Source organism: Gallinula chloropus (assembly GCF_964237585.1).
Source record: "Gallinula chloropus genome assembly, chromosome: 9".
NCBI classification, from domain to species: Eukaryota; Metazoa; Chordata; class Aves; order Gruiformes; family Rallidae; genus Gallinula; species Gallinula chloropus.
In genome coordinates, this window is record NC_140094.1 from 11,446,279 (window position 1) to 11,466,580 (window position 20,302).

Consider the following 20,302-nt stretch of genomic DNA (forward strand, 5'->3'; position numbering starts at 1 on the left):
TTTGCCTTCCCCTCCTCTTAGAGCACGGACTTTCCTGGGGCTGAGCCAAGACGTGGCACCGCACAGACATGTGCCACGTGAAGAGCTGGCTCCTGCTATGACAAATCCTGCCCTACTGCACAACCAGCCTGCTCCACTACAGCCCAGCCCCAGCACTTGGCTTACGTAGGGTGCAAGTTCTTCACAGTGTGAGCCCTGTCTGTCTTCAGCTGCATAAAGTGCCTGTAAATCCACAGGGCAACAGCCAAAACACAGCATCACCCTAGTCATCATGCAAATCTCTCTAGCACCCTCAGCTAGGCTCGGCCAACTTCCTCCTTCAGCCTCAAAAACACAGCTCCTTTCTTATCCCAGGCAATGGTCCTGCTCTTGCAACATCAGGAATGAAGACCAGCTGAAGCAAGGTCCCCTTGCCCTGTGAGTGAGCACAAGGAATACTGTGTCGTGTCCTAGAACAGTACCAGGAACACTGGACAAGGACAAACTGGAACAGAAACAGGAACAATGTGGAAGGGGTTTGTGGAAACCCAAAAATGAACCAGACTGAGCTATCTGGCACGTTTTAGGGAGAACTGAAAGAGTTAAGCTGGGTAGTTAGGCTGAACAGCACAACTGACAGCTATAGCCTGGAGTCAAAGGGAGGAAGCTGCACCCTGGTACAGGGAACTGGCACTGGAGGTAATGAGGCTACACTAGTCTGGGCAAGGAGAGCTATCTGAGCAATTAGGAGCTGGGTGCAGTACCTGGCTGCCCTATAGCTGGCCACAAATTTGTAAAGCAGGGGAGGAAATTTGGCCTTGTGATGCCCCTACACCCAAGTACACCCCTACCCGCAGAGCAAGCAGAGCAACCGCTTGCAGGGACTGCCCTGCCCGAGGCACCACCACACGTCCCAGAGTCTTGCAGGGACATCACTTGCCCAGAGAGCACACAGAGGTCTTTGCAGATTCCTCCTTAGGATGGCTTCAGGCTGTACATGGTGAGGCACTACGGGACCGGTGGGTTGTTGCATTAAGGCCGGTGGCACAAAGGCGAGGAGCACAGCACTCTTCAGCTGTTCCCAGGAGAGGAGAGGAGCACACTCCTTCCCCCAGCACAGGGACTGGGGAAACAGCCCGAACCCTTGCTGGCCCTCAGGAGTGGGGGAATCTTATCAGATGAGCCTCTGATTTCCTCTGCTTCCACAGCACAAGCAAGAATGCAAAGAAGAAAGATGACATTTGGCTTCTTGCAGAGAACATCAGATAATTTCCTGAGATCAGAGAACAGCCTCCTCTCCCACAGAAACCATCTCTGCATGGCTGGGCAGCCAGGGGCTCGGCTGGAGCCATGCTGCTCGGGCGCCTCTCTGTGGCACTCAGCTCCTCTTCCTCCCTCACAATCCTCAACCCAGCAACTGATTTTTTTTACCTAATTTTACTTTTTTGTAAAATACAAAGCCAGACAGCACCTATTACAGCCAGGTAGCATCTCTGTGTTCACTGAATTTGGTATTGAGGTAGGAGTTGGCTCAGCCAAAACTCCAGCAGTGTCACCTTTTGATGGTAATGATACCTCTCAAGGCCTTTCTATAGCTTCCAGCAGCAGAACAGCTCAAATTGGCTCAGAGCTGCTCACAGAGTGACCAGGGATAGAAGAATAGCTGGCAAGGGCATTGTCAGTGGAATAAGAAATCAGGTTCCTCTGGTCCTCTCCAGAACACGCTGTGGAGCTCAGCATACAGCTCCATCACCAACACACATGTCAACACACCGATCATCCAAATTTTTCTGTATCCCTTCAAAAAAGCAGGAAACAAACAGTCCCCTGCTGAAGTCATGAGCAAAAACAAAGGCTCTTCATCAGCCTCCTGCAGCTGCTCGTTGTTTTCCTTTCTCTGTGGAGCCTGCCAGCTCCTGGTTATCTTGGCCAAGCACATGATTAGAGTTTTAGAGCAAATTCAAACTGCAAACAAACAAGCACATCTTGAGATGAATACACACAAACACAGCACATCTAAGTGTTTAGCAGATCCTGTCCTGCCTCTCCTGATGCTAGACAAGCCCTGCTCCTCTTCTGGATAGAAAGCAGATGGGATAGGATCAAGGGTACAGAACCCCAAGCCCTTTACATCTGCACAAATAGCAAGAATTAGTCCCAGTGCTGTCTGAAGGGCCATGTATCAGTTGTGCTGGCCCTCTGCAGTGTGGGAAGCAATGCAGGAAGAGGAATTTTGGCCTTAAGCTGTGTCAGGGTAGGTTCGGTTTAGATGTTAGGAAAAAGTTCTTCACTGAAAGAGTTGTTGGGAGGTGGAACAGGCTGCCCAGGGAGGGGGCAGAGTCACCATCCCTGGGTGTGTTTAAAAGATGGGTAGGTGAGGTGCTTAGGGGTATGGTTTAGTATAGGGCAGGAACTCAGTGATCTTAAAGGTCTTTTCCAACCTTGTGATTCTGTGAATTTCTGCCCTGAACAATCCCCTGTCCCCAGCTATGGCAGAAGGTCCATTGTTTCTTAAAGTACCACAGGAAAATAAAAAATAATTAAGTTGCTACTCCCACCACAGCAAGAACAGAAGAAAGGATCAAGGATTGTTCCCTCTTCACTTGAGTGCTGAACCAGGTGGCTGAGTCCAAACAGGCACTGAAGGTGGTTTGAGCTAGCCCGCTTGACTTGGCACTGAAGCAGATGGCAAGTGCTCACACAACTCAGTACCAGTACCCTTAACAATGAGAGAAGTTGTGAAGCTGTAATCTGTGGCAGATGGAAAATGACAGCACAAGAGCCTTTACTATGGCCCTCGAAGCCCTTCAGAAAGGTAGCACGTAGGAAGGTTTAATTCAAAGAGTTTGTACTTCTCCAGAGCAAAACCAGGCATCTGAAACTGTGAGACAAGCAGAATGCTTCTCCCCTTTCCTACCTCCACAACAGACTGGGTGACTTTACTTCAGTGGATGAACTGAGACCTCTCATCAAACTCAGTGCAAAATAAAGCAGCTTGCCATGAAAAACTGAACCAGGATGTTGGCCTGGGTGTGCCTGCATAGCTCAGTCTCTGCTGAGACCCTGGTTCCCTGCACAGAGCCTTTTGGGACATCACTACAGGGAGACCTGTAAAAAACACAGCTCCCCCATGCACATAGATTGGAGTGGCTGCTGGCAGATTTGTCAGATTCTCTGTGGATTATGCAGTCATCACAGAATCATGGTCAGCTGTAAAAAGACTGAGACTGTCCTAGGGAGCTGCTTTGGCAGGGGGGTTGGACCTGATGATCTCTCGAGGTCCCCTCCAACCCCTACAATTCTATGATTCTATGATTTCCATGGGGTTTATGCCCAAGAAAGCATATTTTCTATGCTTGAGAATGGGTATTTTGAGTCACCGTCCCTGAAGCCCCACAGGTTCCAGAGGACCTGACTGCCTGAGGACCAGAGATGCTCAGTGTAAAATGCAGGTAGACGTCAGCTCCCAACGGAGCACACAGCTAATGTCTAGATGCTGCCAGTCTCCCACAAGACTACAGACCAGAAAATACTTCTGGAGTAAGAAACAAACACATGGATGCTTGACCTTGCATCTTCTCTGCTAGCTTTGTCCTGTGTTGCCTGTAGGAGGGATGCTTCAGTTTTTTATGGCTTCTGACCAACATGCTAGCCACATTCCTTGCCTGCCTTTGGCTCAGCACAGTCCTGACTTCTCCAAATCCCCCAGCTTCTGTCCTGCTCCTCAGTGACATCAGTTCTTGGCTCTAACACCAGTTCTAACCTGACCTGAACCCAGAGAGCCTCTTTGCACATTTCCAGGCTGCAATTCCTAAGCAGTCTTATCCCAAAGCTGCCTGCTTCGAAGTCAAAAGCAACAACTAGACTGCAGAACAGCCCAGGTCAGGCCTGAAGCACTCAGCAGTGTCACTGCTGCTTGGCCCTGCTATGCTCTGGAGGATGCCACCCTCATGCCTGATTTGCTGTCTGGTTTGAAAAGACCGGGTCTCTTGATAAGGTCCTGCTGCCTTCCTGTCAGAGTCAGAGCAGAAGATGAGACAGACTGGTGAGCCCCAGCAGCAGAAGGTCAGAAAGAACATCAGAGCCTGACAAAATGACAGTCCTGTGAAGAATAAGAGACATTTACTGAAGAAAAAGCTTTATTAAGGAGGGCCACTGGAGCACCGTATCGCTCTGACGCTCCAGGTCTCTGGGAAGACTCCGAGATCCAGCACAAATCTTTAGCTGAACCACGCAGGTGTTGGGACTGACACCTCAGTGAGAGGCCTTTCCTACCTCAAGACTCTTCCATCAGCAGTATGTGTCTCTGAGGAGCAGGGGTTGAACGCTGCTGGAACAGGCTGTGGGGTAGGTAAGGAGACAGGCAGGGTGCAGATCCCTGTAGCTGAGCAAGCAGCTATTTTGGATGACAAATTGCCCCAGGCTGGAAAGCGGCAGCATGGATTGGAGCAGGGTTGATGTCAAAATATCAGTGCTGAATCACAGATCTGCAGGATTGCAATAGAGCAGAGCCTGGCCCTCAGGATGCAAGGCTAGCTACAGCTTCTTCTGTCCCTTCACCTTCTGTCTCTCCTCATCCATGGCAGCTGCTTGTGCCTGCAGCCGACTCCAGTATTCGGGCAACTGCTCCCTGAGTCCCAGCAGGCTCTGCTGCCTAATGAGGGAAGAAAAGGGCGGTTAAAACAGTCCCTGGCAGTCCCCTGGTGCTCAGACAACCTTACCTTGGTTCCCCCAAGCGTCCCAAGGGCTCACTACAAATTAAGCTATTCAGGCTTCTTGTGTCTGAAAAACCTCTGTGATTCCCTCATGCCACTCAGCGCTTGAGTCTGCTGCTCTTGACAGCAGTGACCTCTGTACTTCTCTTTGCCTGTTTGCCTCTGTAGGCACAGGTCTCTGCAGCTGTATCTGCTCTGCTCTGGTCTGAACTCTCAGCAGGGAGCAAGATACCCTTGGAGGTGATGTCTCCCCAGTTTTTTTGGTATAAGGCAGACAAGAGTCTCCTCTCCAGGTTTATGAGAAGAAGGGAAGAACTGGAGCTAGTAACACAGGATGAAACTTTTCTGTATTTAACAAACCAGGCAACACTACAGGATCCAACCTGGAGACAAGGAATTAGGGAAGACTACCAGGGAATATTTGCTGTAAGGCCATACCTGCCCCCACCTGTTTCTTTTCAAATTGAATAATTAAGGTATAAGTGATAAGAACAAAAAATGTTATTATGAATGTCATTTTCATCCACATGGATCTTGCTCCGGGTTCCCAAAATTCGAGGAAAAGGTCACCCAATAAGAGATGTCACATTGCCATCTAGTGACGGTATGTGCTCAATGCATCAGCTAAGCTCTGCGACCTCGGCTGGGTGCTGGGAACCTTCTCAAACCGAGAACAATCAACACAACGCTGTTTAAACATCAAATGAACAGAGGAATGGAGGGAAGGAGCAACGTAGAAAGAGATCCCAGATCTCCCTGGCTATGGGATCAAAAGGAAGAGGCAGACACTTAAGTGAGGATCATATTCCTTGACAAGCTGGCACTATCTGTGTTACACAAATGCACATTAGAACTGGGGCTGAGAGCAAGCCCTCTTTGCCTGGAATGACGAGCCTGCCCCAGGCATCCTGATTTACAGCTGTTAAATTGTTCCAGGCAGGACAGAAGGAAGAGGAGGAAGGGTTCTGAGCAGCTGCCAGCTACCTGAACATCAACCTTACCCAAACATAAACCTGCCACAGCTCACAGAAGAACACAGAAGCTGCAGGGTGAGACCTTGCATGGACCTGAGCAACACCACCACTTACAATAACGCAGGTGCACTTACCTATCAGGCAGAAGAACCTTACCTCTCACATAAGAAAATGTTACATCTCTCAGTCCATGACAGGTTCTGCAAGGATTTGAGAGGCAAATCTGGTTCCTTTGGGAAAGCCTCCTTCAGTGGGTAGGAGTCGAAGTCGAAAATGAAGATGGTGCTGTGACTGGCTCTGCTCTGTTCCCAGACACCTGCTGCCTGCTGCTCATCTCCTAGACACAAGCAAGAACAGTGGGCTGTTGTATCAGGAGTCAGCCAGTAAGAACTATCAAGGATCAGTGCACAGCTGAACACTGTATCAGTGTTCAGGTATCTAAGACTATGCCAAGGTGCTACCCACCTCGAAGCAGCAGGCACCCATCCACGCTATCCACTGCGAACACTGGCTGCCAGGGAGATGCTACAGCATGAGAAGGTGGAGTAATGAAGCAGTAGACAACCTGTGATGTGTCAGTGTTCAGCAGGGACACTGTGCCATCCCAGGAAAAGACCAGGGCCTGAAAAGGCAAGTTGACACTTAGAAACAGATGTGGGAGAGGTGAGAGGTATTTCCTGGAAAGGACATGGAACAACATTCAGGTCTGCACATCCCCAACCATGACAAGGTTTTCTTTCCTGACAGTTAGAGGGCCACAGCAGGTCAGGAACTGGCTGTGCAGGGAACTTGGATGGGAATTGCTGCCAGTTGGGATTGGGAAGGGGCAGCAGTGCAGGTGGGAACTGAATTAGATCCAGCCTTCTGCACAGGTGGCTCTGCTGAGCAGCTTTTAGTCTTTTTCTCCCCTACCTTGAAAACTTTTTGAGGCCACCTGAAAGGTCTGGCTGGATCTGTGCTTAAAACTTCTCCTCACCATGATGTCCTCTCATATTTGACCCTGATGCCTGAAGCTTCACATCTGCACCCTCCTGCCTTTGCAGACAGAAGGACCAGCCCATGTGCAGAGGGCCTCAGCGGTTGTTAGAACACAAGGGCAAAAGGGAACACAGGGTAAGATCATAGAAGATAAATCCTTTGAGAGTTACCAGCTACCTACAGATCTGGTGCAGGAAGCCCCTGTGCTAAAAAGAGGAATGGGTGTGAGGGCAGCACCATATCTGACTGCCCTGTTCCTCATCTTCTAGGTACCTCGTTACAGCCTTTACTAGAAACAGGATCCTAGGTCAGATAGACCTATGTTCTCAACCCAGTTATGAGAGCTGGCTGTAATACTCACTGCACTGGGGAATGCCAGGACAGGCACCACAGCACTGACAGCAAGATTTGGATCTTCAGGCCTGTAAAAAAGAGTCGGGCTCACGCCACTGTTCCGTGTACCTGACTCGTACTGAGAGGATGTGATAACAACCAGGGCTGTTTGTGGCACTGACTGGCATAAAGCTCCAGCCAAGCCCCCTCCTCTATGGAGACAAAGCAGGAATGCCCAAGGCCCCTCCCTGTGCACACCTGCCAGAACCCACAATGGAGATCCAAATCCCCTGACTGCCACAGAGGCATGAAACCAAAGCCTTCAGAGCAGCAGCTTCCCCAAAGCTCACCCTTCTACTCAAACCAAGGGGATAAGGGGGAAAAGCTTCCCCGTTACCTGGCAATAACCACCTAGTTGAACATCAGCCCTGGAGCAGTGCTATGGGCACCTGTGTCCTAGTGCACAGAACCCCCCCACCAAGACACCCCTCATGCTGGTACAACCACTGGAACCGACTCCTAGCAAAACCCCACTGGCTGTGACAGCAGCACAGCAGAGCTGAGTAAATGCAGCAGAAAGTTCCCTGCTCCACAAAAATCTGGGGTTTCCCACTGGACCTGACCACTATACCACACGGCTTCTTTGGCTGGAGTGAGATCTACCAGAGCCTACCTCACCTGTCTGCCAGGAGCGTGAGGCTGGAATTCCCAGCCTGGGGTGCTTTCACCAAATACAAGGAGCTGTCTGTACACAGGACTAGGAGCTGCACGGTGGGACAGGCAGGATCTGCATCAGGGTGAGGTGTCTCCTCTCTGGCAGCTGCAGAACTCTGCAGGAAGTGGATGCTACGGATGTGACGTTCCTCCAGAATGGCAGTCACACACAGTGGGTATCCTGGGAAGGCAGAGGGGGGAAACAAAACCAAACAAACATGACAGCAGTTTAGGAAGAAAAAGGAACAGGCAATATATCCATGGACTGTGGCCTGCTCAGGGGCAGCAGCCACCAGAACAATCCTGATGCTGAATCCCTGCATCATGTCAGGATGACACTAGCACTGATGTCAGCCACAAATATGACCTTAGGGTGCAATGGCACAGCAGTGACTGTCACTGTCTCACAGCCTCAGGGCAAGACAGTCTCAGTCCTTGCTGCACCAGTTCACAGCCCCTACGATGCTGAGGATAAGAAGGGTTCTGCCAGAGCTAAGGCAGTCAAGCTGCATTGGCAACTTCTGGCCAAGCATCTCATTAACAAGTGAGACCAAACTATTTTCAGATTAGCTTGTAAACTCACTGCCAGTCCCCTGTTCACACCAAGCCAGAGCCTCAAACTCTTAGGGAAGGGAGTCCCAAAGGGCAAGCTCACCTAGGTGTTTATCCCAGATAGTTATTGCTGCATCTTCACAAGCCAGTGCCAGGTACTTGCTGCAGGAGCTGACAGTTGAGCATGCAATTGGAGCTGCACATGGCCACACAATGTCAGGTTTTGGATCAGAATCTAAACAGCAGGACACAAAGAAAGATAACTGTAAGAAAGCACAGAGCATTTTCTCTCGTGGTACCAGCTTCCAGTCTCCCAATAAAATATACACCATTCTGGGGTCTCCTGCTGCAGTGGCTTCACTGAAAATACTACTGGTCTGGGTGAAATGGAGCTCTACATCCCAAGACATGGAGTAGCTCTCCTCCCTAATCCTCATTTCCCTGAATCAAGATCTGGCTGAATAAACACCCCCACTCCCCAGAGTGTTCTGATAGAGAAAAGACTTTCTTACCCACTTTCTCCTTGAGTGGACAGTTCAGTGAGTACAAGCAGAGATTGTGGCTTCCATCCCAGTGCACACTGATGCCAGTTGGAACATCTGGTATAGAGAAAGGGATTACAAAAGAGAGAAGGAGGTTGGGGATAAAGAAAGGAACAATACAGTACATGAAAACACCATTAGAAAGCTCTCATTAGAGCTCTCTGAGTTTCACTGATGGGACTTGTAGAAACTGTGCTCATACAGAAACTAAATTACAACAAACTCTCCCCGTCTGTTACTTTTATCTTACCTATCATCTTTCTTGGTGTCTTGGGTGGTTTTGTGTTGGGTTTTTTTTTATCTATGGAGCTGAGTTTGTTTGAGTCCATGCCAGTGACTGTCTTAAAAAGTCTTAAGAATGGCATATTTAGCCAGGCTTATCTCCTTGGAAATGGAATTTATAACAATGAACCCAAGCCACGGCCATTGAGCTCTAACTGGAGCTCAGTGTCATGCAGTGATGTGCTCCATGGGTTAACAGCTTTCTGCCCATTTGGATTACCTGGCTGTACTTTCATTTCAGGCCCCACCTGTAGGATCTGGCCAGGCAGGAGAAAATGGAAAGTGGCATGTCTGAAAGAAAGGAAGTAAGAAATACCTGTAAAAGAAAGGCCCTGAAGCCTTGGAATGAAGGAGGTAAAGCTAAGATAGAGGCTTCCAGCTGCACTTGAAAAGTGCCCGGTGTTGAAGTCTCATGGACTGAAATTCTGGTTGGTGCCCCCACTCACCTGGGGATCTCCTCCTTGATCTCTGTCTCTCCCTCAGCCTCCAGATACTCCCGGTAAGTCCTGCGGAAGATGGCTTCCTGTTGCTCCCACTGGGAGTCCTTGATTAGGTGATTGTACCCTAAGCCAAGCATGCTGCCATCATCCACTTTCTTCAAGGCTTCTAAAGGGCTTTTGAAACTAGTGCCTGGATTGGGAACACAAAGGGAAAAGGCAAAGCCCTGGAGAAGACACCCTGGGGTGCTCATGGTGTGTGACCATCCCTCCTTCAGGGTGGCATTGTCTTGAGAGGGACACACTGCAGCTTCCTGGTAGAAGTATTTCAGCATTCATATATTCTGTGGGACTTTCCATATCTCTAACCCATTTTCCAGTACGTGAAGGTAGGGACTAAGGCAAGTCATCTGAGGACCCAGCTCACCTTGCCTTTCCGTGGCATTCTGACAATGTCCCAGCATAAGGTCCTCTCCCTCACAGGGCTCAGTGTGTCAAACTAGGGGTGCTGCCAGGTTGCTAGGGTCTAGGAAACATCCTCCTCCATCTCCAGTAACAATGACACCAAGGGTGTCTAACACCCACTTCAAGACCTGATGATGTGCTAACAAAGGTGACACATGAGATGGTCGGGTAAGGAGCAACTCCCACTACAGGATTACAGCTGTCTACAAAGACAGGTCAGGAAGGGACCCCAGAGCACGTGACTGAACCTTTCTGACCAGATTCCTTTGCCACCTGAAGGAGGATGCAGGTTGTAAGTGCAGACCTGACCTGTAACGGGTCTGGGTGGCTTCACTTTCAGCAGCAGCACTGGGGGAGTCAGCTTTGCCTCAGCTCTTTTTGCAGACACAGAAGACTCCTGCAACAGAAACATGTCAGCCTGAGACCTGTGCTGTGCTCTGCACTGCTGCTTTTTCACCTGTCTGTGGGAATCAAGTGTTTCCTAAAGGAAGCATATGCAAAGGTTGGCTGACACTGCCTAGCAGATACTGGGTTTAGGTTCATTCTTCAGGCCAAAACACAGAAGCTTGAGGGAGAGGGAGGTCACTGCTTTCTCCACAACATTACAAAGGATGGCCTGCCCAGGCACCTCCTGTCTTTGTGCCCTAAATAACCTGCACTTGAGATCTTGCTCATCTCTCTGGAGGACTCTTGTTGCAGCACAGGCCTGGGTGGGGCAGAGCTGGGCTCAGAGACAAGGAAGAAAAAAAGCAGGACCAAAGGTTGCTGGGTGCTGTACAAGAGCCAGATTTTACCTCAGAGAGCCCAGGACTGGAAGAGGTCACACATACTCATAGCTGGGAATAGAAAATCTAACAGGGGACCAGCACCAGTGTGTCCCCACCGCCACCCCACCCACACACGTTGACATTTGGCTAAACAGAAAAGGTCTGGTGAACTCATCAACCCTGTCTGAGAAGGAAGGAGGCACCAAGAACAACTTGGGTAGTTTACATGGAATCAGCAAAGAGGGTGTTTGCTTTTGGCTTGGCAAACTTAGGGGGGATGTTTGGCCCAAAGACAGGGCTAAGCAGCAGCTCCCTCTTCAATGTCCAAGAAAGGATTTGCTGAAGGAAGAGGGAAGAGTTGTAAGGCAGGTATCACAGAGGGTTAGCTGGAGGTACCGGGCAGAAGGTGCCTGTGTGCTGAGATGTGAAATCTAGCAAGGTGAAAATGATGCAGGAGAGGGATAAGCACTAACTCAGCTTTTTTAATTCCCCATAAGAGCTCAGGGCATTCACTGAAGCCAGTTGCCATCTCTGCAGAACCGTCTCCTTGCAGCTCCAGACTTTTCTGCCACAGAACCAGAGGTGACAGTGTTAGCACAAATAGGCAGAGACCTTGCCCTGCTCAGGCAGGTTTGGCCATGATGCCACCAGGCTACTCTTTTGAACAGCCTAAAACACGAACCCTGGTTCAGGACCAGACTCCCAAGTGGAGGAATCAGGCCTGATCCCCACTCCTTCACCTTTCCCCAGTAACATAAGGGAGAAGCCCTGTGGGAATACCCTTACACAGGGCCTCCTCAGATGGAGCAATACTGGGAAAGGAGCTGCCAGTTTCAGGGAGGGGCAGCAGGAATGCTAGCCCTGGGACCAAGGGAACCTTGTTGGAGAGCCTGTTTCAGGAGAGTCAACATGTCCCAATAACAAAAAGGCCTTGTGAAATGTGGGATGGGCAGCTGTAGCAGCTAGAGACACATACTCCATCCCCCTGGGCCGACAGACTTGTTCAGCCTGTATCTTGCTGTCACTGTCTGCAGGAGCAAGGCTTGGGGAAAGACCTGTAGGCAAAAGGGTAGAAGGAAAAATAGCACAGTGGAACTGTTTTGTACCACAGATGTCCAGCTTGACCTCTTCTCCCCGCAAGCCAGCCCTGCTGCAGCTCCTGGGTGCTTTTCTGTCTCCTTCAGCCAGGAATCCTTAGGCAATTGGTAGATCTCCAGCCAAGCTTTTGTGCTGTCTGCATTGGGAAACCATGTTGAGCAATTGGAAATGAAGAGAAAAGGTCTTTCAAGCAAGCAGCCTCTCTTGTCTTATATCCTTAAACACAATTTGGGTGTTTCTTGAAAGATAACATCACTGTGAACTCCATGCAGCCCACCTCTCCTCCCACTTAAGGCTTCACAAGCTTAACTGAGACTGACATCTCAGCCTCCAGCTCAAGTCCTTAAAGTCCACCAAAAAAACCAAATCCATTAAGTGACTGAGTCAAGTAATTTGACCTATAGCCTCTAAGGGAAAGTGAGACGTGGCCTCACACTGGTTCTCTGTGGATGCCACATATCAGCGTTATGTCCAGGCAGATCCCACCAAATGGGTTCAGAAAACCTGCTGGCAGGAAATGGGTTTACAAAGGCAGCTGCCATGAAGCAGAAGAATGTTGTAGCAAGGAGTTAAGGAGTTTGTTGCAGTGGGTTTAGAGTGTCTCCACTCCAGATTATGCCTGCAGAGGAAATTCTCCTGGTGTACTTATTTCCAGAGTAACAGAGAGCCATAGCAAAGCAGGGAAGAACTGAGTTTGATATCTCTGGAGAGGAGCAGGAAACCTGCTTTCACTGCACCTTCTGGGAGCAGGGAACTGCACTGACCGGTTCCAGACGGCTCACTTTTGGGATCAGTCCTGATCAACACCAGGCCTTTTGGAAAGAACAGAGAGCACAGCTCTCTGAACTGGAGGAGGGACTGGGAGGATTTGGAACAGGATCCCAGGGAACTCAGAACACTGAATTTTAAAAACATCACTGCTGGCCCCTCTGCTAGAACACAACAGCAGCCACCCAACACACCATGTTCCTGCACTTGCCTTGCAGCAGGACTCCTGCATAATCACCTCCTGGGGACAGCACCACCTCCACACAAGCACTTCGCTTGCTCACATCCTCCTGCCAAAGAAAAACAGGCTTTCAAAGCACGATCACTGATTCAGTGAGCCTTACACAGCTCTCAGTGGGGTGAAGGCCAGACAGATTGTTGGAAGAACAGGAATAAATATTGGGCAGCACTCTTCAAGTACTGCTGCCCATGACAAATTCCTGAGGGCGACTACTACTCCTCATGATTGATTACTTACCAGGCTTTGCCCAGCGTCTATGGAATTAACTCAGTACTTACCATTTCATTTAGGACTTTAATGAGTAGGAAGCTTTCCTTGTCAAAGCAGAAGAGCCAGACAAGCCCTGGAATGGAAATACAAAAGTAACAGCAGCAGGAGGAGGAGAGTGAACAGCTGTTAGTCATTCTCCTGCAGGAGAGTGAATGGGACAACATTTTTTCCTGGACTTAAGGAAGAATATCCCACTGCTTCTGTCACTAAAGTTTTGCTGTCTTCCTTATTCCAGCACCAGCAAACACCTGATATAGGTGGGTAAGCCAGTTTGAAACATATCTAGCATACCCAGCGACGGTTCTTTCTGGTCCACAGTGTTCTAAGAATTTACTGCACTCTCAGCTTTGCAACTGCCTCTGCTACTTCAGAGAGGACACCAAACACACACACACTACTAATCACAAGGCCCTAGGGCCACCCTGCCACCCTACAACCTGTTATCTCACACCCTCTTTGCAGGACTTTCTAGGAAACCTGTCAGCCATCTCCTGATTTAGCTGCCAACCCTTCAGCTCCAGAACACAGCCATCCCCAGCTAGATCAAGGAAATCCACACCACACTAACCCATTTCATCTACAGCAAGCAGGACATGGCAATCATTCCCCAAATGGGAAGCATGGATGGCACAAATCTCCGTCTTGACTGCATCCCAAGCACAGATCTCCTTCCAGTCAGACACCCTGAAGGCAGCCAGACCCACGGACAGACCAACAAAGATGTATTTTCCAGACACAGCAAGGCAATTGGCTCTTCCAGTTACCTACCAAGAAAGAGAAAAATGAGTGTTCCCCAGTGGAGGATATGTCAGCTGTACTAGCAATATACTCCTAGCCATTCACCAATGGAAAATGCTGATTTATTCTACAAGGGAAAAATTTTTGCAGAAGCTTTCATCAGAAGAGCAGGGGAGAGGCTCTAATCTCTGTCACAGGGATCGTTCTGTATAGGGAATGAGTTTGCTCCCACCTTTCCTCTTCCAATAAACAGAAGGGGCCTTAAAGGCTGAGAACCCAGTAGCACTCAGCTCTCTCCTCCCTAACGCTGTGACAGGATGCTGAACTGCTCAGGACAATCGCAGAACACCAGCAGACACCAGCGTATCCTCCTGGATACCTCCATGTAAGGATGGAGAAGACCCTTCTCCTCATGGAACTCCCACTAGGGTATTCACCATAACACAGAGCTGAGTTTGCCCATTTATATGCTAACTGACTAATTACCTTCTGGGCAAACAAGGGTGGAGCCAGCCTGAGCAGCAGAAGGTGAATTTAGGGCTGTTTAACATCTTGCTTCTCTCTTTTCAGAGAGGTGTGATAGATGGGTGGGAAGCAGAACCTGTCAGACAAGCTTGGAAGCTGCAGCCTTTTGAAGTGAATCAGTGAGATGGTGGTGGATTCTGAGGAAGGTGATGAACAGAGGAATGTAAAATCAACTGAAAGGATATTCTCTAGAAAGGCTGCTACAGCGATGGACACTAACTCTGCTGTGAGAGGCTGTGTACCTGGAATTCACCCGAAGGAAAGCATTTTGTGGGCTGGACCTTCAGTTTTTGTGCTTCTCGGAGCATCTCCTTCCTTTCAATGATTTCCATAGCATTCTCAAAAACCAGCATCACCAGTTTGTTGATCATCCTGAAGGGCTGAGGCAAAGCATCACGCTCCCGATCGGGATCCAGCAGGAAGAAATCTTCCTCGTCTTCCTTCAGCCAGTCTTTTTCAGATGGTGGAGGAATCTCCAAGGGATGCTCCCGGGTATACACAGCCATGGTTCTGCCCTTGCAGATGCAAAACACACCACAGATGCAGGAGCCACAGCAGATGCAGAAGAACCAAGAATCGCGCAGTATCTGCTTGTATGAGGTAAAGGGGGGAAAGAAAAAGGCGATTAACGATCTTTTAAGAGGAAAGGGGGTTCCTTTCGCTATAGGTAGGCAGAGCAGCCCATTCTATGTAGCTCATTTGTACTGGCTGCACCGCCTCTGTCACTCGGGGCTTGGTGCTGCTCTGGGGACAGCAGCACCTGTGGGCTGCCCGCGGCAAACGCTTTCTGTGAGTTTGTACAAGAATTAAGACAAAGCATTCCAAAACATTAGCCTGTTCTTCACCAAAAGCCTTGTGCGGGCTGGGTGAAGCCCCCACGAGTAATCTGGAAAGCGGGTGGTTTCACTGGACGTTCATTTCCAAGCCACCGGGTTGTTCTCTGGGCTCGCCCCTCCCCACGGCGGGACTGGGGGCCGGAGCAGCTTACGCCAATGCCGGGCTCACGGCGGGGCCGCCGCTGTCGCCTCCTCCTCCTTCTCCTCCGCCGCCCCACGCCTAACCGGGGAGCGGGAGCCGAGAGGCCGGACCGAGCCGCTCCAGCCTCCCCGAACAGAACCGCCGCAGTCGCTGACGGCAGTTACCGGGCGGCCGGGGGGAGACTTTAGCGGGGACACCTGCCCCGCTCCTGATGGTCGCCGCGGCAACGGCGCGGCGCAGGGCGGCCCGACCGGGAACGCGGCCCGGAGCGGAGGGTTCCCCCGGCGGGGCGGAGCCAGGGCGGAGCGGGGAGAAGCGGGGCGGGGCGGAGCGGGGCGAAGTGTCCGCGGTTCCCGCACACCCCCCGTGGCTGCCGCTCCGCTGCTGCTGCCGCCGCCGCTATGGAGAGTTTCGTGGACTTCACCAACCGCAGCCAGGGCCGCGACCAGCTCTTCCGGTGAGTGCGGGGCCAAGGGCCGCCCCCATCCCCGGGGGCTCAGCCCGCCCGGCAGCGGCCCCTTGGCGCCGGCCCTTCGGGGACCCCCGAAGCGGGACCGTAGGGCGGAGCATCTGCCCCTCTGGCTGATGGGGCCGCCAGCAGACCCCTCACGCTGCTCCCGCCGTCTTTGGGCCCCCCACTCCCCCCTGCCTCAGCCGGGAGAGCTCACGGGCGGTCCCCAGCCCCTCTCCTGCCGTAGGGACCCCTCGCTGCTCAGCGCTTTGCCTGCCCCCAGCCGCGCTTGTGCCCCTTCCCCTGGGTGTAACCGGCCCCGGCGCGGCGGGTGCGGCAGGGGTGACCTTACCTCGGCACCAGGCGCTGCCCCGCTGCTGCCATGGCTGTGGATTGTCCGTGTCTCACCTGTGTACCCTTTTCCTCGTTTTTTCCGTTCCAGAGCCACTCAGTACACATGCATGTTGCTTAGCTATTTAATAGAGCATAAGGCTGATAAAGAGAAGCTGGTAATGAAACTCAAGCAGCTGGAGTCTAGCATGAGCTCTGGCCGGAAAAGTAAGTACCTGCTGTCTAGAGGGATAAGTCCTCCTTCACTTGCTCCTTCCAGCAAACCAGCGCCTGGCCTTCTGTTTCCTGCAGCTAGCTTACCTTGAGCCATGAAACCTCCTTCAGTGTATCCACAGACCTTATCCCTGCCTTGCCCTGCCAGGCTGGATAGTGCCAAATTTATTACTTCCTCCTATTAGGCAACGTGAATTATCACCGGGAGAACTAGGGAAATAAGTTGACAGTCAGCTGTTGCTGCGGAGATCAAGTTGTCATCTCTGTTCAAGGACAGAGCGTGGAGTGAACGATGCAAGGCTGGCTCACTGCGCCCATATTACTCCTTCCAGCTAATGGGTTGAGACAGCCTGACGTTAGAGATCATCATCCCAATAAAATCACCTCTGAAGTACTATCCTTCAATGTGGTTTTTTTTTTATATCCCACTTTGCATATTAATTTTCTTTAGTGTTTATACTCTGCTAAATCACAGACCCTTCCATACTCTCCTCATAGCCTAACCCTTTGCATCAGATCACTCTGTGCCACTGTTGCATCCATTGTGCTGTTGCTGTGGTTGTATTGCTTGCTTTCGGGTTGATCTTACACCTACTTATCAATTGCTCAATCCTGGAGCAACTTCAGTACATGAGGCAAATATTCTAATTTAATGTGTTACCATGGATTTGTTTTATTATTCCAGTTAGCTCCAGAGGATGGTAATTTCTAGCAGAGAGGCCATCAGCCATAATTCTCTTGCTTCTGCTAAATAAGTCGCTAATAGATGCCAGGCCTAATTTCAGGAGTTACAGTTCCACTGAGCTTGGGTGCTGCCAGCATCTGTCACCCTGACGGTGCAGCAGGTTATGACACCTATTTTGCATAACATTGTATTAACATTCTGGGCCAAAACCCAAACAGTGCAGGGGATGAAATCAAGCTTACCCTATATCATACCTTGGAATGGAATATACTGTTCCTGCCTGTGGGCAAACATGTGTACCTCTGACAAATTCATGGCTGAGGAAGAACTTGGGTCTCAGTGGGCTCGGTGGGTGAATCACCAGCCTTTGCAGAAGCTTAGGGAAGATGCAGCTTCTGGTCTCAGTGGGGTTCGTGCAGTAACACCTCCTGTCCACAGAGTTAGGTGAGTTCCCTTGCAACATGCAGCTGAAATTGGACGTTCTGGTTGTGTCACTTTTTGCTGACACTGACTTGTTCAGAGCCATGGGTGATACTGGTCCAGGCAAAAGGCAGCAAGTCCTGGCTGTTGACAGGTCTCATGTGTGCATCCTGAGTGCAGCATGGCACTGAGATGTTTACACCCCTTCTCTCACTACTACTAGCTTCTCAGGCTGAGAAGGAAATGCTTAAGCATACAAATGCCCAAATCCCACTTAGTTCTTCAAAAGCACGTGTGGACAGTGACATGCCAAGTTGTCCTGCGTAGTAGGTCTGTGTCTCTGCGGTACCAGCCACGCTAACCTCTGTGGGGTTTCTTGCAGTGTTCAGACTGGGAAACATGGTACACGCCTTGGTAGCAGCCAGGAGAACTACACAGCTGCCAGACATGGTTCCTCGCTTCTGCCTCACAGCCTCCAACCTGACCCGTGCCCTCTACTTCATCTGCGACGCGGTCCTGTGGTTGAAAAGCGTTGGGCTCCAACCTGACATTGATAAGCCAAAGTGGAGGAATTGGGCTACCAAGTGTTACTACTTTTCAATCCTGATGAATCTAGCCAGGGACTGGTATGAGATCTCCTGGAGGCTGGAACATGCTGTACAGGAAGAAAAAAAGTATAATTCCATCTGGGACAATCACAATCAGGAACGAAACTGTGTGAAAAGTGATGGGTTGCATAGTTTTCTCCTCCTGCTGTTTCAGATACTGAAAAAACATCCTCCTTTGCTTCTAGACTTGGTGAAGAATCTCTGTGATCTCTCAGGTCCTTTGGATACACTAGGGATCTACAAGACCAACCCGGGTGTGATTGGTTTCTGTGGCATCCTCTCCTCCCTGGTGGGGATCCTCACATTAGCAAGCCCACATCTGAAGCTGAAACAGTGACGTGAAAGGAGCTGCCTAGCATGTAACGAGCCAATGGCTTTGATCCTCTCATAGGTTTTTATCCTCCATGTGGCACTTACAAAATGAACTTGTCTCACAGTAACCTCATGATTAATTTTGTCCGTTGAATACGTGAATTCTACCCTTTTTCCTTCCCTGTGTCTTTGCAGATGAGTTTGGTGCTGTGATGGAGTGGAGATGGGAGAAGGCAGAGTAATATTTCACAAACAGAAAGAGGACTTGGAACATGGCTGCTAGATAAGGAAATACTGATGTTCCCATATTTTAATACAGGGTTGTGAAATAGTTGCATAGACTAATCATAACTAACTGTGTTTACACTGGAAAGCAGGAACCCACTGATCAAAGGTTTCTACAGTCAGATTTTCTGTAGCGGGCTCAGGCATGTCAGGAGCTGCAGTTAAAATGGCCTGAAGTCAAGGATGAGTGTTGGGTGGGTTTGGGTTCCTCTTATCTGTAGGCAGTGGTTTGAATGCTGCATGATGGTAACTGGAGAGTGGTGTGATCTGATCTTCCTGTGATCTCCGTGCGACGTGCACTGGTGATGCTGGATCTGTAGTCTAGCGAGTGGCGACTTGTGTCCCAGGAGATGAGCACTTTCCTCCTGTCCTTCAGTAATGTGAGCCAGGGACCGTTGGCCACCAAATCCAACTTCTCCAGCCAGTCATGGCTGAGGACTTTGGTGAAACTTGTCTGAGTGATGACGATGCTGTGATTTGTAGGGGATTGGGTTTCCAAAGCTGTGAAGCTGGAACCACTCACAGGCACTAAATTTCCCATTACACACGCACCTGAACTCTCAGACCCCTGTGATTCCAAGTGCAGCAATCTTTCATTAATCATATTGTGGGAATTTTATGTGAAGAGTTCCAGTGTAAGAAGGAGCTTTGGGACCTGGGGTTAAGGAGAGAAGCCTGGCTCAGAGTTTGTTGAGTCAGAGAAACTGCCAGGTTGTGTTTCTAGCTGTGTAAGCTCCCGGAGGGAAGGGAGTGGAGCTGGTTGTGATAATATCACAACCTGTGAGAAGAAAGACTTAATATTTGATCTGGGCATTCCTGGTTTAGATTTTTCTACCCAGTCCTCCCTATCCTCCCCTCTCATGACCACAAGATCTCTTGTGTGTTTCCTCACTGGTTGAATGGGTTGTACCATTTGAAAATGCCTTACCTTTGCCCTGCAGCTGCATTCCTGCTCCTGGCTTACCTTGCTGGGGGTGATGGCCAGGCAGTGTCATCTCAGTTAAAGGAGAAACGCTGTGTCCAGCTGTCTGGCAGTTACATGGCATGCGGTCTGTTGTGCCTGACTTTGTAGAGCACCACTTCTCACACCACCTGAGAAAAATCCACACATTATATTGGAGGTAAAATTATCATTTTTCTTCATCAGAGTTAGTCCTGTGTGTTCTGCTGGTGCAAAGGCTCCTTGTTTAATCTGTCAGGAGATGCGAGCAGAGACTTCTCTAACCAAGACCAAAGTACTCCCTTACTATTCCTGGTGCTCTCTGAAAACAAGAATTAAAAGGTGCTGGGCTCTTTTATTAAAAGGAGAAGGCTGTGGAATTGAGTAGGCATGGTAAGGCAGTGGTCAGGGTAGGAATTACTTCCAGTTTGAATCTGAAGTGCTAGCCTGCCAATAAAGTATTTGAAAAAGAAGGTTGCTGGGCAGGATAATTGTGTTCTGGAAGACCAAACATGGCCTGGAGCAGCTCCTCTTTTTAATATGGAAATGGATACCAGTAGAAGTAGAGCTCACTGGCAGTTCAGACCATAATGGAGCATTATGTATGGCACATGTTATCTTCAAGGGCTTCCTCTCCTTTTTAACTATGGAATTTTTTTTGTTGTTTCTTTGCTCCATTTG

General features: G+C 50.0%; 2 protein-coding genes across 2 annotated transcripts; one reads left to right on the plus strand and one right to left on the minus strand.

Moving 5' to 3' along the window:
* Nucleotides 1-4,122: 4,122 nt before the first annotated feature.
* WDR93 (WD repeat domain 93) lies at nucleotides 4,123-14,884 on the minus strand (the record flags this gene model as incomplete). The annotated part of the gene is made up of 15 exons (XM_084267939.1): nucleotides 4,123-4,633; nucleotides 5,825-6,005; nucleotides 6,134-6,290; nucleotides 7,008-7,068; nucleotides 7,658-7,874; nucleotides 8,349-8,480; nucleotides 8,758-8,844; nucleotides 9,290-9,360; nucleotides 9,516-9,699; nucleotides 10,281-10,368; nucleotides 11,845-11,968; nucleotides 12,812-12,894; nucleotides 13,124-13,188; nucleotides 13,684-13,879; nucleotides 14,621-14,884. The coding sequence occupies 15 exons, from the start codon at nucleotides 14,882-14,884 to the stop codon at nucleotides 4,516-4,518; spliced, it is 2,028 nt and encodes a 675-aa protein (XP_084124065.1). The 3' UTR covers nucleotides 4,123-4,515.
* An 867-nt stretch (nucleotides 14,885-15,751) lies between these two features.
* PEX11A (peroxisomal biogenesis factor 11 alpha) lies at nucleotides 15,752-18,461 on the plus strand. The gene is made up of 3 exons (XM_084267847.1): nucleotides 15,752-15,813; nucleotides 16,250-16,365; nucleotides 17,859-18,461. The coding sequence occupies exons 1-3, from the start codon at nucleotides 15,758-15,760 to the stop codon at nucleotides 18,419-18,421; spliced, it is 735 nt and encodes a 244-aa protein (XP_084123973.1). The 5' UTR covers nucleotides 15,752-15,757; the 3' UTR covers nucleotides 18,422-18,461.
* Nucleotides 18,462-20,302: the final 1,841 nt, after the last annotated feature.